This window comes from Folsomia candida, unplaced genomic scaffold, assembly GCF_002217175.1.
Source record: "Folsomia candida strain VU population unplaced genomic scaffold, ASM221717v1 Fcan01_Sc001, whole genome shotgun sequence".
NCBI classification, from domain to species: Eukaryota; Metazoa; Arthropoda; class Collembola; order Entomobryomorpha; family Isotomidae; genus Folsomia; species Folsomia candida.
The window spans coordinates 27541552-27560566 of NW_019091193.1; the positions used below are offsets into that span (position 1 = coordinate 27541552).

The 19015-nt window shown below is 41.0% G+C and overlaps 4 protein-coding genes across 6 annotated transcripts; 3 read left to right on the forward strand and 1 right to left on the reverse strand.

Annotated features, from left to right (window-relative positions):
- Window positions 1–341: 341 nt before the first annotated feature.
- Window positions 342–7223, forward strand: LOC110845820 (tubulin polyglutamylase ttll-11). Of its 3 annotated transcripts, XM_035846878.1 has the most exons (12): window positions 342–509; window positions 1205–2496; window positions 2574–2980; window positions 3622–3915; window positions 3996–4096; window positions 4304–4484; window positions 4565–4841; window positions 4949–5160; window positions 5226–5418; window positions 5557–5976; window positions 6057–6241; window positions 6310–7223. In XM_035846878.1, the coding sequence occupies exons 3-12, from the start codon at window positions 2810–2812 to the stop codon at window positions 6454–6456; spliced, it is 2181 nt and encodes a 726-aa protein (XP_035702771.1). In that variant the 5' UTR covers window positions 342–509; window positions 1205–2496; window positions 2574–2809; the 3' UTR covers window positions 6457–7223. The 3 variants fall into 3 exon arrangements, with proteins under 3 accessions (XP_035702771.1, XP_035702769.1, XP_035702770.1); XM_035846876.1 differs by having other exon boundaries at window positions 1205–2980; XM_035846877.1 differs by having other exon boundaries at window positions 1394–2980.
- LOC110842496 (TLC domain-containing protein 3A) lies at window positions 6653–9368 on the reverse strand. The gene is made up of 6 exons (XM_022088246.2): window positions 8774–9368; window positions 8561–8700; window positions 8331–8482; window positions 8149–8256; window positions 7948–8076; window positions 6653–7804 (listed from the first exon to the last, which is right to left on the reverse strand). The coding sequence occupies exons 1-6, from the start codon at window positions 8950–8952 to the stop codon at window positions 7589–7591; spliced, it is 924 nt and encodes a 307-aa protein (XP_021943938.1). The 5' UTR covers window positions 8953–9368; the 3' UTR covers window positions 6653–7588.
- Window positions 9369–9506: 138 nt separating this feature from the next.
- Window positions 9507–15655, forward strand: LOC110842494 (transcription elongation regulator 1). Its single transcript, XM_022088244.2, has 16 exons — window positions 9507–9791; window positions 9861–10018; window positions 10096–10193; window positions 11167–11343; window positions 11499–11619; window positions 11712–12122; window positions 12186–12292; window positions 12384–12888; window positions 13023–13413; window positions 13593–13743; window positions 13811–14182; window positions 14299–14654; window positions 14734–14839; window positions 14918–14995; window positions 15069–15239; window positions 15317–15655. The coding sequence occupies exons 1-16, from the start codon at window positions 9643–9645 to the stop codon at window positions 15368–15370; spliced, it is 3405 nt and encodes a 1134-aa protein (XP_021943936.1). The 5' UTR covers window positions 9507–9642; the 3' UTR covers window positions 15371–15655.
- A 72-nt stretch (window positions 15656–15727) lies between these two features.
- LOC110842495 (general transcription factor IIF subunit 1) lies at window positions 15728–18851 on the forward strand. The gene is made up of 11 exons (XM_022088245.2): window positions 15728–15989; window positions 16056–16202; window positions 16354–16500; window positions 16569–16739; window positions 16818–16936; window positions 17308–17415; window positions 17477–17612; window positions 17694–17827; window positions 17896–18072; window positions 18154–18346; window positions 18440–18851. Exons 1-11 carry the CDS (start codon window positions 15829–15831, stop codon window positions 18651–18653), a joined length of 1707 nt encoding a protein of 568 aa, XP_021943937.1. The 5' UTR covers window positions 15728–15828; the 3' UTR covers window positions 18654–18851.
- Window positions 18852–19015: the final 164 nt, after the last annotated feature.

Sequence of the window (19015 nt, forward strand, 5' to 3'; positions counted from 1 at the left end):
TGATTTAATATTTAAGTTGCACAAGTTGCCTGCTTGCATGGTGTGGTCAACCCATTGTTGTTTCGAGAGAACAATGTATAATGTGTGATCTGATCTGATGATACTCAACCAAACCAAGCCAAATTGGTGACTGAGATGAGTTTCAGGGCTGTGCGGGAGGGATGTCGCCTCTTTTTTGGGGAGGATATCTCCTCCCTTCGATAACCCGTGACCTTATCGAGGGCCGAAATCCGGACAAAACTCCGCCACATCCTCCCCGCTCGGACCCCTTAAACAGGAACGCTTCCTTTTGCTCGTACATATAAAAATGGGGTATAAATTCATCATCCCCTCCTCACCAACAACTAAACCATCATTAAACTCCAACCAAACCTGTTCTTTCCATATTAATTAATCTTGAGCACTTTGAGTAACGTGTAATGAGTGAGAAGTCAAATTTAGGAAAAAAAGCGACTCATCGCATGACCACGTATAAACCAAAAACCACAACACGGAATTAATTGAGCAAGGTAATAAACTCTTAATTGGTTTGGCAACTTTTAGTCCAAATACATAAGCTCAAGGAGAGAGAAAAAAAGCGTCGTCGTCTCACTCACCACCGAAAACTTGTCTCATTTGTCACCCCGTAAAAATCTGTAATGAGAAGTATTTAAATATAAATGTGTCCCGATTTATGACCACGACGATTTTTTTACCACTTTGCAAATAATTCTTTAAAAGCGGTTTGCCCTGTCATGGTAAATAGCTTAGTGTCCTCCAAGGTCGGACGTGATGGTGTGATGTCACTTTGCTAATAATATCCAGAGTTGAAATCGCTGCGAAGAATTCTGCAGGAATCGGCAAAAGCTGGATGCATATTGTAATCTGAATGTTTTTTGAAAATAATGTTGCAGACAACTTATACGTGTTTTATTCTGAAGAACGCTATGTGCATAATTGTGCATGGTTTCCTGCACAAAACGCTCAAGTTTTCCGTCAGAAAATCAGGACAAATTTCTGCATGAAAGCCGATTTTTACTCTGGAAAACTGGACAATGGATTTATTTTATATATGTATGCAGCTAAAAATAATGTATTCGCCATTTTAAAAATCCTTTATTCACGTTTCTCCTGGAATGTGGGACGACGACGCGACGAGATGGTCACGCTGAGCTATTTATGATATCTCTAAAAGGAAATGATGCACTATTTTCGTACAAAATAGGATACCCCGTCTCTCGCGAAAAGCTTTTAACAACTCGATCTTCTTCTTCTTCTTCTCCGAATGCGATCTACTTATGTGCATAATTCACTGTCTGGCAGCAGCAGCAGGAGCACCTTTTACTTTACCTGGCTTACGACATCAACAACTTTTCTCTCCCCCTTTTTAATAAGTTAATGTGTATTGACCCAGGGACGTGTGGGATGGATGATAAATGGGCGCAAAACACACTATGTACAACTTCTCTGTCCCAACCAGGTAAGTATTTACGTATAAACATACACTTTACGATGTCTACTAATCCATTACATATTTCGAGCAATGAAAACCCACCAGGGTTCCTAAAAATAGAACATATTTTTAGTCCAACTTTTACTCCATGTTTGGTATCAAAATAATTCATGGATGGGCAAAATACTTTGGCGAAATGCAATATTTTGAGTTCCGTTCCTCCCAAGGTTTGGATTTCTAGGGGTGTTACACCCACAAAAAGACGAGAATCTGCATGGAGAATACAGCAGTTGTACGAAATTAACATTTTATCTATGTCAAAATACATTATTTTCACGGCTTTCTAAAAATAATGTGTTTTTCCAGCGGTAAGAAATTAGTTTTTTCACAAAACCTGTATTTTCGCATGACTGTTGTATGCATGATTCTCATCTTTTTGTGGGTGTAACACTCCTGTAAATCCAAACCCTGGAAAATACAGGGATCAAAATTCTATGTACATGTTGCCAAAGTATTTTGCCCACCCATACAAACCACGCAAGTATAAAAAGGTAAGCAAAATGTTGTTAAATTGTCCCACACCTAAAATAAAAACCACGGCCCACCATTCATGAAACCCTTGTATGTACCAACCATCCGAACAAAACAGACCCCATGCAGACCACGAAACCATAACGTTTTCCCTTTCTCTCCTACTTTTCACTTCCGGTGATTTCCTCCTCACGAGTGCATGTGTATCCTGCATGTCGTAAAATGTCTCTCCTCCGTCGTATTTGCATGGAAAGAAAATAAACCTACTTTCTCTCTCCAGTTTCATATTGCATTACTTACGGTGAGAAATTGCATTTGTTATTATTGTTTGTTCTCACTCTGCTGAGAAAACCCCGACTGGGCGAGAGAAAGTCCGGCCACTTTCAGTTTCTCCTCATGCATATTCAATCCCGTAATACGAAACAGGCAGCTTTCTTCCCATCATCATCATCATCACTTTCACCGTTCCTCCTGGGGAAAGTTGCTGTCTCGTCGAGAAGTTTACGAGAGGAGGAGGTGTGTGTGCTGTGCGTGTACGTACACAAAATTCCATCTTTTTCCCATGCCATTTTGTCTTTGTTTCTCAATTTTGTGCAAGTTTTTTTTTTAGTTTCCTTGGTGGTGGTGGTTGGTGGTGATTTGGTGTCATCCATCATCACCCTTCTGCAGCCAGTCTCTCACCCGACTCACTGACCGACTGACTTGACTTATTTTTTATTCGGTATATCTTTTTTCTTCTGATTTTGAAACTTTTTTTCCAAACTCAAAATTTTCCGTGTGGTGAGGCCAAGTCGGGTGAAGTGTCGTTGTCGTCGTCATCGTCGTCTTATCGGCGTGGGGGAGGAGATGAAGCCTCGTGGCGTGGAGATTTGTCGACTGGGCGATCGAGGTGGAGGAAACCCGGAGCTCATCCATATGAAACTTTTGCTCGTGAAGGATCTCGAACTGATGGGACTGATCTGGCGTTTCTTCCCTTTCACGTACAGGACCATGGATCGGAGCGCTTTGTTACTGCAGGTAGATTTCGAAATGATTGTAGTTTTTGAAAATTAGGTTATTTTTTATTTTGGAAGGTTGGCTTATTTTTTTTGACTATCAAGGATGTGAAGGAACTTCGGAATATTGCCTTTTTTAAAATTTGAATTTGAAATTTGACTTTGAAAATTTGACATTTTTATTCATTCCATAATTCTCTCATATTTGGAGAAATTTGCATTATTTTTTTTCATTTCATCCCTGCGCAAATTAAATGGAACGTTTTGAATAGTTTGATGTAAGTAAACAAGGTCAATCATAAACGGTTTGTCGTGTCAGTCGACATAAAATCATGTCTCCAGAAATAGCACACATTTCATAACTCCAACTTCTTAACGACACCTAATCCTGTCCAAACACGTTTCTTGGCCAGAGGGGAAGGAAGTAGGGCAAAAATAGGTTGCATGTCGTTCCCTTATTTGTCATCATGTGCAAATGAGATGAATGAAAGTCGGTGGATTGAGACATGTAATTTTGCCTGGCTCATCCTACACGGACAAATCGTCTACCTACGAACCCCGAATTATTCATCCTATAAATAAATAAATAAATAACAAAGTTCTGTATGTAGCATGGTTTCCTCCGCTATTTCACACCCTTCATTAATTTAATTGGTTTTGCAGGTGTGTCGAGAAAGGAAATGGAAGCCCATGTCGGACTCGTCGACTGCAGGGGGAGGCGGTACGTCATCGATGTCAATGTCATCGTCATCCCCGGTGGCAGGGCCGTCAAGATCGTCGGGATCCATGAGTGGGAGATCAATTTCAGGCTCAATGTCAGGATCGTCCTCGGTGGCCGGGGGATCGAGCAAAGACCAGGAATACATGTGTCACCAGTCGTGGAACTTTTGGTGGCGAACGTCCCCCGTCAAAGTTCAAAATCGTCGCATGTCCACCAAATTGCATCTATGGCAAACGGTATGTATGTCTGAAAATGTAGTTTGGAGTATGTTTAACCTATAATTTTGTAAGTATTAATTATGCTAATCTTATCCCAGATTAATCACATTCCTAACACTGCAAATTACTGTAAGAAGGACGTCCTGGTCAGATACCTGCGTCGCATGGCGGGCACATATGGAAGTTTGTACGATTTCTGGTATGAACATTGATTATGTATTTGCTTTCTTTATGGAGTCCTTTGGTTATGAAAAGTTATGAAAAAGTTGCCTCAGTCTATAATAAAGCGGGCCCATTTTCTGCATTTTCACAACACGGGCCTCAATTCGCGTCAATTACTTGTGTAACAGTTTAACAAAACTTGGTAGTTTGCAATAACTTTAGTATAATAAATTTATTTCTGTAGCCCGGTGTCTTTCAACCTGCCCACGGAATACAATCAATTGGTCAGTGAACACAGAAAACGGAGAAGTAACCACCTCCAAAACTACTTGCTTTCATCGGACGACGATGAGGATGAAGACAAGCTGATTTGGATCGCAAAACCTGTGGGGAAAAGCCAAGGCAAAGGAATTTTTGTGTTTGAGGTACGCAAACATTGGTCAATATTTTGTCATGTATTGAAAGTGTCGGAATGCTTAGTTTATAATTTTTTAATGACTTACAGCGCTGCTCCGATTTGCGATACGATGCTCAGTACGTGGTTCAAAAGTACATCCATCCTCCATACCTCATCAACGGGTACAAGTGGGACTTGCGTCTCTACTGCTGCATCACGTGTAACAACCCTCTCACCTTCTATTCCTACGAGGAAGGAATAGCACGATTCGCCACGAGCAAGTACAATTTGACCGACCTCACGGACACTTTCTCTCACCTGACCAACTCGTCGCTCAACAGACAGTCGCCAGCCTATTACAAAAACAAGGACTCGATTGGCACTGGTGAACATTTTCACTTATTCCAACTAATTTTCATGCAATGGGCTTCCTTTTCATGAGTATAAATATATTTGATGCAGTGAATTTGAATATGTTTTCTCGATTTCCAGGGAGCAAATGGACCCTCTCTCAACTCCGGAGTTATTTCAAGCGACAGAATGTCGACGATTACGCTCTTTGGCAGCAGATTTGGTCCATCATGGTTCTCACCATTATCGGGGATGGCAAATTGATCAGTTCACAAACTTGGGAAGACAATGGGTTTCAATTTGTCGGGTTTGACATTTTGGTGGATGGCAACTTAAAGCCGCACCTGCTCGAGGTTCCAATTCTAAATGATCCACAAATTGTAAACTGTTAAATTTCATTACATTTTTGTGTACCTAGGTAAATCTCCATCCCGGCCTTGGCTCCGGCTCGTCCAAATGTTCCGTCGATGCCGACGTGAAGGTTCCTATGCTACACGAGATGTTTGACCTTCTCGGGTTCCCTGATGGACGTGAATATCCCGAACCCGCAATCCCGTCCATGGCTGAAACGACAAACCAATTGTGTGCGAGAATAATGAAGGCAGCTAAAGGTAACTGATAACTGTTTAATGTTCAACTTTTTTCACTATGACTTCAACCAATCATATTTTTTGCCTGGCTGGCTGTCAATAACGGTTTTAAAATGTGTTCAAACATTAGTCGTAATTTTTCTCAATTTCGTTTCGCAGGATCTGAGTCTCTCAATCGTACCTTGCTCCTCACTCCACTACCAGAAAGTATGCGTGCTCGAACGTGTCCAGTTCGCCACTTGACACCAATTCCGCAACGTCCTAGCACTTCCGGTGCACCGAAACCATCCACTTCTACCGTCACCACAACTGCCCGATCCAGCCTGTCTTCCGAGAATGGGCAACAAGTCATTAAACGACCCCTCTGCCTTAACAGTTGTAGTATCAACCCCTTCTTCTTTCAGAAGGTGAAGCCAGTCCCCATTCGGAAAAAAAATCGTAGCGTACTCGACAACGCAAACACCCGTAGTCGATCGCCGAATGACATGCGTTGGTTCTGTGACGATGTAACCAGCGATGAGGATGAGGACGACGATAAGCCCCCATTTGAGCCTGTGATCGTGGGGATTCCCGTTATGAGTAAGCAGTCTTAATTAATCCCTTTGTAATCTTGTAAATGTTGCAAAGTTCGCTTAAATCAGCATGAAACCTGTATACAGAGAAATCTGCTGCAAAATTGCTCCTCCCCATCAACGGGCCAGGAATGAGTTTCCTCCCTCGACAATGGTATCGAGATTCTCCCAAGACGTGCGGAAAGTGGGTCAGAATCTTCCCATTTGACAAAGTGACGTGCGCCTCGTGTTCCTTTACCCGACCGAATGATTCTCGTGACTCGATCAACAGAGTAAGTCACAAAATGATGTCACGTTATCCCACTTATTTATTTCTTCTTATCACAAATAATTTTCTCAGGTGGGATTTCACCTCCAAACCCTCCGTGACGTGATTGACCAAGCGCGACGACAGAGAATTCCAGCCCCACGGGAAGATTCTTATTATGATGAAAAACTCCAAGGCCAGTTTAATACAAAAATATGGCATCCCAGCATTCAAAACTAATTTTCTCTGTGATAAAAATAGCAATCAATCAAAGATTTTACTAATCATGTCTAAAATTGAACTAAATGTGTCCACTATTAGTCACCTCTGACTTAAAATTGTACTAAATCAACAATTATGAAATACCTATTTCCAAAGCTAATCAAAATTCCCAATGCATAATAAACAAAACTACAAACTCACAATAAACTTTTGATTACAAGAACTTTATTATTTTATATATTTCTTTCATTTTGAGATTAATATCACATGACGTAATATCTACGCATGCATATGTATTCGTTTAATTATCAAGTTAATTATTAAGTAATTAATTAAGTAGTGTAACTATTAAGTAATGGTTGTAAGGACTTATGGCAGGTGTGAGGTTTCAGGTAGATTTGGCGTGAAATAATTTTAATTGGTTGTATTTAATTGGTTATATTTTTTGTAATTACTCGGTAAGATTGCGTACGGATCAGGTAACGCTGAATAATAATTTGGTTGTACTATTTGCATAGATATCGTTATTATAATGATGACTAGAACTTACTTTTCTCTCCTACAATCTAATTAATTAATTGTTTAATTTAAGTACGTACGACTAGTAAGTGAAATACTCTTAAAGTCTTTTGTTCATCTAATTAAATAACTAACTGAACCAATTTGCTTTTAAATGGGATGTGGTAGTGGTGGGGATAGCTGGTGAGAAGTCCATTTGCATAGATACATTTACATATTATTACTATTGTTAATAAGTCCACTATTCAATTTTAATTAGTAATTATGTAAATACTAATAATGCACCAGAAGGGTTTGTTCAATAGTTCCTCCCCAATTTCACTAAATTCACGAATGCATAGATAAGTGTGTCGCGTGAAAGTGGGTAAGGGCTGCCAACGTGATAACACTTTTTAAACTATACTATTTAGATACATACGTCTTGGAGGCACGGTAAGGTGTGTAAAGAGGAAAAAAGCTAGCAAAATATTACATCAGTTTGACAGTCAAGTCGGCATCAATCTACATATCATCTTGTGTACCTATCGATCATTAAAGCTTCAACTTATTGCAATCTCTTCTAGTTTTCTATGTATATTGGAAGAAACTTCTTAAAGCAACGGATTAACTGATCTGGTTTTGTAGGTATTATTTACTCTTCTTTGGCTCGTGGAGTCGAATTTGGCCGTGGTGGGGACGAAGTTTCGACTCCATTTTTTGCACCATTTTCTACTCGAGGGGCTGAGATGGGGGAGGAGGGTCGGAGCATCTTGATTAGCCCGTTACACATTAAGGAGTACCAGTAAATTTGGGGGGCGATGGCAGCCATAAAGATAACCTTCCAACCCCATGGCATTTCCCAGAGGACCTGAAGAATAGACGGAATTTTTATTAATCGAATTTCTTAAGGAAATGTAAATTGCTTTTCAGTATACGTAAACAATTGAACAAATCGAAATTCATTCAGGATTATACGACTTGTTAGAATGTAGATTTAACGAAAAACGTTACCTCCATGAAAGTCATCCCACTCTGTTGCCCGTACAGATTGGCGGTGTAAAATATACTCGCAATTCGAAACACGGGGAAGAGGACGATCATCATGATCCCGTTCAAGTTGTAGATCGGGGAGGATTTTAACTGCAAAAAATAAAATATAAATTAAAGTCAACTTATTAATTAGTTGATTACATCATCTCGAACCTAACATACCTTAAACTTGCTCAAGATATAGCGAAAGGAGACGAAAGGCGTGCTAATTTCCATCATGTATACAACCCCCATGAAAAAATCCCCGTTACGAATTCCATCCCTGGCAAACTACAAGTACAAATAACATTAACAAAACATGACAAACAACCTTTAGAAATTTAATTCACATAATTTCAACTAACAACCAAAACACCAAATCCAATCGGGGCCAGGATCATATGATGAATCACAATGATGGGAGATCGGAAGATAAATTTGAAAAACCGTCCCACCATCGAACTCCTCTTATCCACCGTGGGGGACATTTCAGAAGCATAAAACATTGCAAAAGTATCTGCAAAAAAGTACAGGCAGCAGTTAATTACCAAAAAAGCTATTGCACATTTTGTTCACTTATTTAATAGTTACCAACCATAGACAAAATATGGAATTCCAAACCACGCATAGTCGAGCGTCATTGGATGTGAATCATACATAACATCTCGGTAACAGTTGGAGCAGACGATAAGTCCAGCCACTGAAGCAAGGACGGCTTGACCGGCAGATATCGCCCTGCAAAGGAATAGGAATTATTATAAAAAACCAAGTAAACCTGATGACAATTAAATTATTGTGCTTATCATACTTGACTGAAATATCGGTGCAGTCTTTATCCGTGAAGCCAAGCTTTTTACGAATCTGCGCCCCTACTGCGGTGTTAAACCAGACCCTTTGCAGGAGTAGGAGGGCGCCAGGGAATGTGACGCAACCCGTGATAAAGAGTACGGTTGCTCTACTTTGTGACATCTCGACCAAGGACGACATTTCTGCTATCCTTCAAAATCTCAGACTTTCAATTTCCTTTTTTCCTTCTTACAAGTTATTATAATATCTCAACGACAAGAAGACCGGGTTGAATTAATTCTTGCGAGGGGGTGGTTGGTGTCAGAAGGAATGATACACAATTTTTGTGGGAGGTGGCACCCTGCCTTCTTCTTCTTCTATACCCACCACCGACAAAGTAGGAGGGCTGATAATGGTAGCAATTAGCATAATAATTTCAATAATTTCTTTGAGATAAAGGCCATCATAGAAAGAAATCTCTCTCGGAAAGAAGAAGGGAATTATTGGTAAATTAATTTCTCGGTCGGGGCAAGGTTGGGTGTCGGGGTGGGGGCTTGGTGGGTGGTGGGTGGGTGAATCTCACGCCCCAAATGGCGACAACTTATGGTTATGGCGACAAGGCAAAAATTAAGGAGGACATGAATGATTATATTGTGGACACCACCAAAAGTGATATGCTTCCCGGACACATTTTCTCGAGGTGTGTAGGATTCAGATGCATGCATGTCATTAGTTGAGACTGCAACCACCACCACCACGCAGCGGTGCACTCAAACCAAAAACTCGGCTAAAAATCCTCCACTTTTTTACTCCTTCTGACGCAAAAAGAGTTAAATTTCGAATTGATGAGCGATATTTTTTAAGGAGAGGACGAAAACCACACCCACCGACATGGAAGAAGGAGACTTCTTTCAAGGAGGAGATGGAGGTGGTGGGGGTGGGAGAGGTTTTACCGATTTCAGTGACGATGTCGGACTCGGCCCGCCACCGCAGCACATGGGAAGCCCTTTTCGAGGAGGAAGGGGGGGTGGACCTTGGAGGTGAGATTGATATTAATGTTCAATTAAGGTAAGGGTGGAGGTTTTATGTCGTTAATTGGGATTTTTTAGGGGTGGCGGAGGTCGAGGTGGTCGTGGCGGGGGACACTTTGACAATGGTTTCGGGCCACGAGGTCCTCCACCGAGGGGTTTTAGAGGTGGAAGAGGGGGTGGTTTTGGTGGACCGCCAGGCGGACCAAATATGAGGGGTGGATCGCCCGGGCAGAGAGGTAATATATTTATAAACCGGTTAACTGGTGGTGTTAATTAATTGTAAATTACAATTTGTAATCTTTCTGATGTGCAGGATTTCGTGGTGGTGGTGGACACTTTGAGAGAGGAGGTAGTCCATTTCGCTTCCCACCTGGAGGACCAGGATGGAATGGGCCCCCACCGTTTCAAATGGTAATTTGTGAAATATTTTTATACTCGAATTGTAATTCATTTATTGGAATGTTCATACAAAATAAGCATATCTGCATGGACTATTTTGCGGCACTTGGTTATATTCATATTCGCATTGAATTTGTTATATTCTGTCCGGGTGAAGCTTAAATAGTAAATTGTGAGAAACCATAATTCTAAACTGTGAGAAACCCTGGTCTTAGGATAAGAGAGTTAAGGAGGCCGCTGGTTTATCACAATTTAGAATTATGGTATATCACTATTCACCCGCACAGCACAGCACAGAACAAATTCAGTGTTTAAACAAATGGTAATTATTTTTTAACTACGATTATTAAGGGGTGAAACCCCTTTATAAGATTGATAGGTCCGTCTGTCCGTGCGATAACTCAAGAACGGTTTAACATATTGACTAGAAATTTTGAACATAAATACTTCATATACAAACAAAGGTCGAGTTCGAAGATGGACCCTGAAGGTCACTCCCTTCAAGGTCAAAAGGTCACGAAATGTCATTTAAAGGTCAAATTGCATATATATATATCAATTTGACAGGAAATTTAACCCCGATTTCAATGGTCACATCCATTTTGACCTCATAGGTTATCTAAAGGTCACCTAGAGGTAACTGAAAGGTCACTAAACGTAATATCTGATACATATGTCAATCTTAACTGAGATTTATCTCCGAATGCAATGGTGACCTTTGTTTTGATCTCAAAGGTCACTTAGTGGTCACTAAACGTTATATCTGATACATATGTCAATTTTAACAGAAATTTAACCCCGAATTCAATGGTGACATTCATTTTGACCTCAAACAACATGAATTTATTAAATAACTGTTTGTTAACTGTTAACTGACACCATATGTTAAATTTGATACATATGTCACCTCACAAATGTTATAAAGTTCTCTGTTTCACCCCTTCGTTACATGCATTTAACGGTTTATTTATTTTCGTATTTGCAGGGCCCCGGGGGCGGAGGACCCCCCATGGAGAACTCCAATGAATCTGAGAGTGGACAGCAAATTTGGGCTGAGACTAAGACAGACACAGGGTCGTCGTACTATTACAATACAAAGACAAGAATTACGACATGGGAAAGGCCAGAAGGACCAAATGTTACAGTAATGAGCCACGAAGAGGTACGTATTACAAAATAACAAAGTTTTACTTATTAACACAAGCCAAGATTACTTGAATGCCATTATTTCTACGAATCAAAGAGTTCTGTACTAAATTTTACTCTATCATGGGGCTAAATGGTCGCATAAATTTAACACTTTTATGTAATGCACAGTGGACCGGAATGATTAAAGGACAAGGGGGTATGAATAAAGGGAAGTTCAGTCAAGAAAACCAGGACAATGCTGCCGTGGCTGGTCAAAACCAGTCTTCATCGCCTAGTCAAGGGGCTGCAGGTGAGGATAATTTTTAAAATTTCAATTTTACATTTCTAGGTTTCATCAAAGTTTTGTAAATTAAATATTATTCTGTTTGTCTACGTCTACAGGCAGTGACGAAAACGGGATTCGCCCCACTGAAGCGAAACCGCTGGATACACAGATGCGGAATCCACCCCCAATGTTGGGCTCTGCCCCTGGTCAGCAATCAATGCCACCAGGTTTCCCTCCTTTTGGTGGTATGTCCGTCCCACCTCCGTTCGGGATCAATTTTCCCCAGAATTTTCCTATGGTTCCTCCCCCATGGAATCCTATGTCTGGTACTGGGCCTCCTCCAGTCGGAGTTCCGCCTCTCCTGGGTCCCGCTTCTGATCCAATTCTCCAGCACGTGGATCCACTTGTCGTGGCAAGGGCATTCGAGTGGTCTGAGCACTACTCTCCTGAGGGGAAACCATACTATTTCAACGTAAAGACACAGACGTCGGTGTGGGTGAAACCAATGCCGATGATTGAATTAGATAGTGAGTTCTGTAACATTGCAATATTTTTATCTACTTTACTTAAATAATTTGCATCGTTTCTAGCCGCTAAGGTGATTGCCCAACAGCGCATCACGCAACAAAATATGATAAATGCGACCAAGGAGAAGGAGCGGAACGAAAAGCATGGAGAATATCGAGAGAGAGCAGAGGTGCGTAATTAACTTATTCAAATTCTACACTGTAGATAGAAATTGAAATATAATGATTATTTATTTTATCTTATATTTTATACTGGTTTAGGCCGCCACAAAAAAGTTGATGGCTTCGAATGACAAAGGAAAGCCGATCTCCTCCACCCCCGTGACGGGCACACCATGGTGCATTGTCTGGACGGGTGACAAACGCGTCTTCTTTTACAATCCATCTACAAAGTCTTCCGTTTGGGAGAGGCCACCAGAGCTGGCTTGTCGAAACGACGTAGATGAGCTGCTCTCGACCTGTCCTGCAGTCAAAGTTGTGCCCACCCTACCCGTTAAGAAGGCTGAGGCGACGAGCACATCAGAATCTTCGTCAGCAAATAGTGCGGGTGCTGCTGCTACTAGTACTGGAGGTGGAACTCCTGCTACTGGGAGTTTCTCAATCACGATTAGCCCAAACGTGGCTAGTTTGGACTTGACCCCAAAACCGGCCGGGGTCGTGGGTGAGAAAAGATCACTGGATGGGACTGAACCACCAGGAGAGGCACCACCGCCAGAGAAGAAAATCAAGACGGATAGTCAAGAAGAGGAGAATGAAGATGATGAAGGTGGAGAAAGTGACTTTACTTACAGAAACATTTTCAACAAATTATTTGCAAAACGTTGCTAATTGGATAGATAAGGCGTCCACCAATTTCCGTTAATCACAAAAAATGTTACACATTTTTTTCTATATTTCCAGCCGAGTCACAAGATAAAGAAATCATCACCATCGAAGATAAGGATGACAAGGATGTGGACAAAGATGCTCCCAACAGTCAAGGAAGCACTCTAGAATTTGAGGTCAAGGCGGCTCGAGAACGAGCTATCGTTCCCCTCGAAACACGTCTTCAGCAGTTCAAGGAGATGCTGATTGAGAAACAAGTCTCGGCCTTTTCCACGTGGGAAAAAGAACTGCACAAAATCGTCTTCGACTCACGCTACCTCCTCCTCACATCCAAGGAGAGGAAGGCTGCATTCGACGACTACGTCAAGGAGAGAGCATTCGAGGAACGCAAGGAAAAGAAGGCACGGCTCGCACAAGTCAAGGAACGTTTCATGAAGTTCTTGGAAAGTGTCCATGTTCATCCCAAGTAAATCATAATTGACTTATTAAATTAAGTTTATTGAGTTCAAGTTTTGACATAAATTCAAAATATGTTTCCATTTTGTATTGACCGTTAAAATTAGAACTTTTTTTACCATGCACTTAAAGCGCCTCCAGATTAATTAACCACATTACTTAATTTTATTGCTCTTTTTTAAATTTTAGGATGAGTTATAACGAATTATCGCAAAAGTATAGTAGAGACGAACGTTACAAGTCTGTAGAAAAATCTCGTGATCGAGAATCCTACCTGTCCGAATATATTGCCGAGTTAAAAAAGAAGGAGAAGGATGCTCGGAAAATGGAGAAAGATAAGGTTCGCCGCTTACCATATCTGCTCTTCTTATTGTTAGTTGTGATTATATTCAATTTCCTCTCATCAGGTAAAAGATGATTTCCTCTCCGCTCTACAAAAGTCCATCTCCGATTACCACATAGGGTGGGAGGACGCTCGAGAAATGGTTGACAGCTCCCGCTTTGATGTACTTGCCAGTGATGAGAAGGCTGAATTGTTCCGCTCGTTCCGCAAACAGCTCAAGATAACCACCAAATCGAGAGACCGTAAGAAGAAGAAGAGTAAGCGGGAGAAGCGTCGACGTGAAAACGAGAAAAAGCAGAAGGGATCAGATGCACATGGAGGGAAAGATGCTAAGACTGTAGTGGACGACAATGGTGAAATTGTCGAGGAGGAAGGCACAACGCCCGACTCGGAGAAAGCTGAGGGTGGAGAAAGTGATAAAGTAGAAGACATTTCGGTACAGCATCATCAATTTTTTTATTGCATAATAAAGTGGGAACTTAGTGAAAACTATTTCTCTACTGTCGCCATACAATAAGTATTGGACATTTAAACGAGTCGTTTCTTCCATAGGATGAAGAGGAGGGTGCCATCACCGACGACACCGAGGACGAAGACAGGATTAAGAAGGAAAAAGCTCAAATTAGTATCCGTGAGCGGGAGAAGGAAGTTCAGCGAACGCTGGCCACACACCTCCGTGATCGTGACAAGGAGCGAGACTACTACCGACACGAAGAAGCTGTTCAAGAATGCCAAGCCCTCCTCACCGACTTGGTCAAGCTAAGCGAAACTACATGGAAGGATGCAAAGAAGGCGATGAAAAGAGATCGGAGGTGGGAACCCATCTCGTTTCTTGACAAAGAAGAGGTGGAACTCTTGTTTAATCAGCACCTGGAAAATATCGAAAAGAAGAAAAAGTTTCGATTTCGGTAAGTTCAAGTTATCTAGACGGTAGTATGTTTGACGTTTCATTGAAGTGATTACCATTTTTTCTATTTTGGTAATTAGAGAGTTGCTCCGTGAGAACAGAGTGAAATTGAATTCGTCATGGAAAGAGACACGACGCAAGATTAGAGAGGATCCCCGATTCAACAAGTTTTCGACAGATGATAGGGTACGTCCATATTTGTGTTTATTCATTTATTCATTACCATTATGAACATTTTTAATCATCGTGCTATTTTTTACGTAGAAATGTGAACGCGAGTTCACCCTGTACCTCAAAGATCTGGTCACTAGTTACAAAAGTGACTTCCGAATGTTGCTTAAGGTTCGTAAACTTTAAAATATTAACAAACCATTGATATTTTTTTAAACTATGTTGATAATATTGATAACTCTAGGAGACAAAAATGCTTACCTACAAAACGAAGCAGCTCGTTCGTGAAAATCCCCAAATGATGCGGGACATTGAAGCAGTACTCGAAAAGGATAAGCGCTTCCTCAATTTGGAAACGATGATTGATGAGCGTCACCGACTGATTGTGGATTACATTGAGGAATTGGGGCGACAGGTAAACAAATTTTGTTACTAATTTTGACCAATCAATTATATTACTTGAATATTTTGTTAATCTGGTCTTTCTTCCAGGGCCCTCCTCCACCACCCACGGCTCCCGACAAGGTCAGCCGCAGACTTAAGTAGAACGACGACCACGACGGACGAAAGAATTTATAGAATAAGACTTGTTAATTTTTAAGATTGATATGATGAATGACCTGTTGAGTTTTCCAGTTTCAATTCCAATTTTTACATTTTTCATGTAACAACTTAACTTGCTTGTTTAGACTCATTTAGATAATAATTACTATATTGCTATGTTTTACCATTGTCCAATTAAGTCAGTATTGCTGTATTTGGATTAGACTAAAGTTACATAAAGGTAAAATAGCTACAATGAATAAAAACTACGCAAGTGGTTGGAAATTATCTATTAGTCGTCTTGCCTCAAAACTTAGCATACGGCACTCGTGAGACTTTCTGAATCTGGTTCACGCAGCGGTAAGTCAGTCGTCTCGCATCCGTCTTCACGAGTCACAACTATACAACTTTACTCGAGTCATTTAATTAATTAAATACCAGGATAAATAAATCATCAATTGATGGATTACAAAATTCCGACGAGGCCCAACCGCCTCGGCGTGCCGGCCGGTGGGCGGGCCGAATCCACCGCTGTACGACCTTCAACCTCCAAAAGTACCCCTGTCCCAGTTAAGACTGAACCTGACGTTCCGGTGCAAGAGTTTTCTCTCAGAGTTCCTAAGTAAGTACAATAGATAAGCCTTAATTATAAATGAATTGGAGACTGATGGTGAGGACCTTTTAATAGGAACAACGTTCGTCCTGTGTCAATCATGCGGTTTAACAAGGCTCTGGGCGTCGATCCCAGCAATTGGACTAGTGTCAGGATGGCTCGGGAAGATAATTCACGACTTCACAAGACCGTGCAGATCTTACCAGATGAGGAAATGCCAAAGTGAGTGGAGCTATTGTGTATTTTTGGTGAAAACTCGTTATATTGTATTAAATAAAGTATCAATTGTTGTGCACGATTTTTGTCGTTTGGTAGTTAAATTTTCACATGTTATAGTTCTTGATTTTATTGTTTTTATTTTTTAACCCGACAGGTTTGGCGCAGGGTCAGAATATGGCCGTGAAGCGAGAGAGGAAGCCCGTCGCCGAAAATACGGTCTCAACCGGAAGAAGTACAACCCGGACGATCAACCCTGGTTGCTAAAACTTGGAGCGGGCGATAACAAGGCGACAACGAGAAAGTTAGTGTGCAATCATTATTTAAAAATATTTTCTGACCTCACAATCACCCGACATATTTATCGTCCAGGTATAAAGGTGTCCGTGAGGGTGGCGTGTCTGAAAATGCTTCTTACTTCATCTTCACACAAGCTCCAGACGGTGCCTTCGAAGTCTTCCCGGTCAACCATTGGTACAACTTTACGCCGATCCAGCGATACAAAAGCCTAACGTCGGAAGAGGCCGAACAAGAATTTGGAAGGCAGGTTATCAAATGCTAAATTCATTAATTATCTATAGTGTTGTTTAACTATAATCAAGGTTATCATTACACTTTCAGACGAAACAAAATTATGAACTATTTCTCTGTTATGGTTCGACGTCGGATGCGAAATGACGACGACGTGGAGGAGGAGCCCTTGCCGGGCATATCGTCAGGAAAGAAGGGAGGCAAAAAAGGTATGTCATTGTCATGTTTGGAGTCACGTCGAATTTTTTTATTTAACGCTTTGCCTCATGGAAGGTGCTACCCTCTCATAACGGGAATATGCTAAATGCTGTAGTAAAGGGCGAATTTTATTTTTTTGCAACATGCATATTTTGTATTACCGTTGCACCAATATTGGTGCAACGATAATACATAATATGCTTGTTTAATCGAAATTTTTATGTAAAAAGTCGCACTTTTGCCTCAAAGAAACTTGCCTCTCTTTATCAAAAATCACGGTGCTGCTCCTCCGCCACTTACCTTTTGTAGTGTGGAAGGAGAAAGAAGGGCTGCGGCCTCAAAATCTTATAACATACCTTGACAAGTACCCATTTTTCCACAGTTTCCTCCGACCTGAAAGTATCGGAAATGGAGGATTGGGCTGAAAGTGATGATGAAGAAATGTCTGACGAAGGAGAAGATGCTGATGAAAAGCCCAAGGACAAAAAGAGTAAGATGAGAATTTATAATAAATTAGTCACCTTGATAATCACATTCCTTGAAATATGTAGAAGGTGCTACCGCCAAAGGAAAGAAAGCGCCCCCTAAGAAGAAAAAGAAAGGGTCTGACGACGATGAAGGACTCGAAGATTCTGACGATGGCGACGAGGAGGGGAGAGAGCTCGACTACATTTCCGACACGTCGGGGTGAGAGTTAGCTTATCTTGTGTAATAATTGTAGATAATTTAATTGATGTGTAACTGTTATCAATTGAATTGTGTATTTAGATCTGCCGACTCTGAGCCCGAGAAGGAGGGTGACATTAAAGGTGTCGACCAGGAGGAAGCAATGCGTGACTTGCTCGAATCTGGGTCAGATTCTGAAGAGGAGGGAAAAGGAGAAAAGAAAGCGTCCGATGAGGGTCCGTTAATTATATTAACTTTGGAGACTTGTGTTTACTGACATCCTGTAATTTTTGTTCTTTACCAGGCGAGGATGAGGCTGGCCCTTCCACCTCAAAGAATAACGAGGAACAGGCCGAATCCACGGATAAGAAGAAGAAAAAGAAGAAAAAGAAAAAATCAGAGAGGAAGGAGACTGAATACTTGTCTGATGATGGAGAAAAGAGTGACGATAACGTCGAGAGCAAAATGGACCTTGGTCTAGGTAAATGTGAAACTCACTTTTCATAGGACTTTGATCTTGTCGTCTTGGTTTTGTGATTAACCTGATTCCCTTCTCACCCAGACTCATCTTTCGTTAAGACTGAGCCGGGGACGGGATCGGATGGCAAAGGGAGCTCATTTGGAAATCTTGGTGACAGTGAGAGTCCCAATATGACCGGAAAGAGGAAAGCCAGTTCGGACTTGCTCAACATGTCGTCATCCTCCAATAAAAAGCCCAAGATGGAAGTTTCATCAATTCTGATCCAGTCCGCAGCGTAAGATAACATACTTACCTTATGTCAATTCATCATCAATCATGTCATAAAGTTAACTTGAGGAAGTAACCATTATGTATTCATCTCGCACAGGGCTGAGGGGATCACTGAAGAGGCTGTTCGACGCTATCTCCTCCGTAAACCAATGACCGTGACCGAACTGTTGCACAAGTTCAAGTCCAAGAAAACCAAGATTTCGAGTCAGGACATGGTCAACGTGGTGGCGCACATCCTCAAAAAGATTAACCCCGTCAAAAGGAACCAAAATTCAAAAATGTACCTTTCTCTCACGGCTCCAAAGCCTTGACGATACATTCGAAATTAACATTTTTCAGGTCCTTAGGAAATATAATTATTTTCAATTTTGCATAAATTTATTATGTAATTTATTCACCTAAAATTTCCTCATGATTAAATCGATTACTTAATCACATGGATGTATAAGAATCATCACAATATTGTGAACGTTTTCATAATTGCAAATAAATGGGGAGTGATTAATGTACGTTTTTAGTGTTTGTTAATTGGTGTCAATTATACATCCTGCTTTGTTTTCATAAGTCGGAATTTTGTATGGAAATGGCATAGGTGGAAAATGTTATTCAGAGATGCATTTACTGGTTTATAATTAGAATTGTGCATAAAGAGGAAACATTATTGTCGATTTGC

Coding starts and splice junctions, on each gene's coding strand:
- LOC110845820 (XM_035846876.1), top strand. CDS start 2,810: ATGAAGCCTCGTGGCGTGGAGATTTGTCGACTGGGCGATCGAGGTGGA. Junction 5,161..5,225: donor TAAAGCCGCACCTGCTCGAG/GTTCCAATTCTA, acceptor TTGTGTACCTAG/GTAAATCTCCATCCCGGCCT. Junction 5,977..6,056: donor CGTGGGGATTCCCGTTATGA/GTAAGCAGTCTT, acceptor ACCTGTATACAG/AGAAATCTGCTGCAAAATTG.
- LOC110842496 (XM_022088246.2), bottom strand. CDS start 8,952: ATGTCGTCCTTGGTCGAGATGTCACAAAGTAGAGCAACCGTACTCTTT. Junction 8,483..8,560: donor AATTCCATATTTTGTCTATG/GTTGGTAACTAT, acceptor ACTTTTTTGCAG/ATACTTTTGCAATGTTTTAT. Junction 7,805..7,947: donor GTGGGATGACTTTCATGGAG/GTAACGTTTTTC, acceptor TCTATTCTTCAG/GTCCTCTGGGAAATGCCATG.
- LOC110842494 (XM_022088244.2), top strand. CDS start 9,643: ATGGAAGAAGGAGACTTCTTTCAAGGAGGAGATGGAGGTGGTGGGGGT. Junction 11,344..11,498: donor CAGTAATGAGCCACGAAGAG/GTACGTATTACA, acceptor TGTAATGCACAG/TGGACCGGAATGATTAAAGG. Junction 11,620..11,711: donor GCCTAGTCAAGGGGCTGCAG/GTGAGGATAATT, acceptor CTACGTCTACAG/GCAGTGACGAAAACGGGATT.
- LOC110842495 (XM_022088245.2), top strand. CDS start 15,829: ATGGATTACAAAATTCCGACGAGGCCCAACCGCCTCGGCGTGCCGGCC. Junction 16,203..16,353: donor CCAGATGAGGAAATGCCAAA/GTGAGTGGAGCT, acceptor TTAACCCGACAG/GTTTGGCGCAGGGTCAGAAT. Junction 17,613..17,693: donor TACATTTCCGACACGTCGGG/GTGAGAGTTAGC, acceptor TTGTGTATTTAG/ATCTGCCGACTCTGAGCCCG.